The sequence below is a fragment of the Protobothrops mucrosquamatus genome, unplaced genomic scaffold (assembly GCF_001527695.2).
Source record: "Protobothrops mucrosquamatus isolate PMUCROS unplaced genomic scaffold, P.Mucros_1.0 scaffold4509, whole genome shotgun sequence".
NCBI classification, from domain to species: Eukaryota; Metazoa; Chordata; class Lepidosauria; order Squamata; family Viperidae; genus Protobothrops; species Protobothrops mucrosquamatus.
Window position 1 is genome coordinate 27,459 of NW_015390415.1, and position 2,776 is coordinate 30,234.

At 49.9% G+C, this 2,776-nt stretch overlaps 1 protein-coding gene across 1 annotated transcript in view; it reads right to left on the reverse strand.

The window, feature by feature from the left end:
* Positions 1 to 818: 818 nt before the first annotated feature.
* LOC107299077 (refilin-A-like) overlaps positions 819 to 2,776 on the reverse strand; it is a gene marked incomplete at its 5' end in the record, with an annotated part of 4,838 nt that continues 2,880 nt past the window's right edge. The window contains one exon of the mRNA XM_015828445.1: positions 819 to 1,155. Coding sequence (XP_015683931.1) covers positions 819 to 1,155 — 337 coding nt within the window. The remainder of the gene's footprint in view (positions 1,156 to 2,776) is intronic.

Consider the following 2,776-nt stretch of genomic DNA (forward strand, 5'->3'; position numbering starts at 1 on the left):
TTAAAAGCAGGAAATATAATAGCAAGGAGATGGTTGCAGAGTACCACACACAATTCTTTGGTTACCTAATGGCTGCCGATGTAAGTCATTTCTCTTTCTGATTTCCATGCGTTCACTTCCGGTTCCCCTCTGAAAAATCTTTCCCAGACATTTTAGAGACGCGAACTCTTGAAATTATGAATTTGAAACACCGTTATCACAGAATGCTTTGGGGGGGAGAAAAATAGACATTTGGTCCAAGGCAACTGTTGTTGTTTTTTTTTCTCCCCCAAAAGCTAAGCTTACCACGCACAATTCTCGCGTAAAATCCCTCCACATTGTGGTGAACACACCAATGTGTTAATCCGGCCTCTGATCCCATCAAGGCTGATCTCGAGGCTTTGGAATAATATTCTCCAGCTGAAATTAACACTTAGATTGCTCGAATGGGCCGTGAGATTCTTGGATAAATACTCTTTTGCCAAGGAAACAAACATCCTAAAAGCCACAGGGAAATCTTCAAAATGTTTCCTACTTTGAGGGGAAGATTTAAATAGCGAACGACTAAAGAGAGGCGTCTGGATTAAAACAGCATTTAAGTGCTACATAAATAGGCTGGATCCCGGCAGGAGTCGAATCCATCCATTCCCCCATTTTAAAGCTCTACTCCCCAAACCGGTCCTTGGAAGAAGGGCGAAAGACTTCCAAGATGGCGGGTGGTCCACAATCACATCGGCTGACGTCTCAGAGATGCCTTCAGCCAGGGGGTGATGAAGTCCGTCAACGTTGTCTCCAAGAGGTGGACCCGTGGTTGTAGCCTAGCCCGGCCTCCAGAAAGCCTAGGACAAGTTCTCCGGGTGCATCAGATAGGTTTCGTTGTCCTCGCACAAGGCGAGTTGGACGCTGGAGGCGAACCACCGCTTGGCACAGCCCAGCCGGTAGTTGAGGGTGGTCCGGTAAAGGTTTTTGGCCCGTTTGGGGAAAATGATGGTCGTGCTCTGAAACCGGAGGGGCTTCTGACGAGGCTCGAAGAGAAGCTGAGATTTGTAGTTGCGCCAGGTGCAGTTGGGGGCCACCGTGACGGACTCTCGGTAGGCGGTGATGGTGGGCCTGGGGTGGTAGAAGATGTCGTCGCGGTAATGTTTCTCTGAGCTGTACTTGATCTCCGAACTGCACCTGGGAAACGGGAAAGAGAAGGGAAGGAGAGGGGGAAACCTGGTGGGTCCAAGCCGGCATCCATCACAGCTAACCATCAACTGCTAGAACAGCCCTAGTGATGGCTATGGAGATTCTCAACCACCCAAGTCCTGGTTGTCCCAAAGATTGTCCCCCAAAGGCAACTGGAATTCCTTGGTGGTTTTTTTTTTTTCCCCTTGAAAAGTTTTTGCTTCTCATCCAAGAAGCTTCTTCAGTTCTAGCGGAAGATTCCTGAATTCCCCACCGTTCACTCGAACTGAAGAAGCTTCTTGGATGAGAAGCGAAATGTACTCAAGAAAGTCCAGTTGCCTTTTGGAAAAACACATTTGAGACCTCCGGTGACAGCAATAAATGCTTCTCGTTAGATTTGGCCAGCTGTAGCAACCCCAAAATTCCCCTTCTTACTCAACCTTCTGAGAGTCTCTTCAGTTGTTTGTCTGCCCTCAAGGTAGGCCACACCGCTAAACTTCTCTGGCTTGGAACAGCTAACCCTGTTTTTCTGAAGGACTGTGATTTCTGCTTGGCCTTCCATCCAGTTTCTCATCGTCGGCCCCAGGAATGTCCTGGAAAATTGTCTAGGCTGATGTTTCTCGACCTTGGCCTTCAAATATTTTGGGAGTTGAAGACGGCGGACTTTTAACTCCCAAAATGTCCTACAGCGGGGGATACCGGGAGTTGACGTCCATCCATCGTAAAGTTTGCCAAGATTGGAAAATATTGGACTAATAACCCATGTCTAAACCCTAACCAGAAGACATTTGGGAGCACCTGAAGATGGGTGAAGTCCTCAAGGTTGAGAAACATTTTTTTTAAAGAGCTGCTTTGCTCCCCTCTGCCGGATATCTTCATGCTGGGCCCAGAAATCCTTCTGTCGGCCATCTTTCATTTAGATCAGTGGTTCTCAACCTTTTTAATGCCGCGACCCCAACCGGTTGTAAGTCGAGGACTAAACCGGTCGTAAGTCGAGGACTAAACCGGTCGTAAGTCAAGGACTAAACCGGTCGTAAGTCGAGGACTACCCAACCGGTCGTAAGTCGAGGACTTTCCCTGCCCGGGAGCACCGCACATGCGTGGTTCCGCCCCCCTGCGCCGGCCGAGGCGTAGCTGGCAAGCGGCAGAGACGGAGCAGGCCGACCACCAGCTGGCCCAGCCCAAGGGAGGTAAGGCACCCGCCGGAAAAGGGGGAAAAAATGGACAAAAAAAATGGCGGACAGCCTTGCTTGGCGACCCCCATGAAATGGTCGATCGACCCCAAATGGGGTCCCGACCCACAGGTTGAGAACCACTGATTTAGATAGCAATAGCACTTAAGACTTATATACCACTTTACAGGCCTCTCTAAGCGGTTTACGGAGCCGGCCTTTTGCCCCCAACAATCTGGGGTCCTCATTTTACCGACCTCGGAAGGATGGAAGGCCGAGTCCACCTCGAGCCGGTGATCCTCACCTACGCCAAGGGGTCGGGCTTTATGACCTCAAGGGCCCCCTTCCGATTCTAGAATTCCAGGGTTAGCAATTTGGCCAGTTTGACTCTCTTGACAGGGGTGGGGCCAAGCCTGTGAAAGGAGCAAGCTTTTCTGCTCTAAGAAAAACAGCTCTTT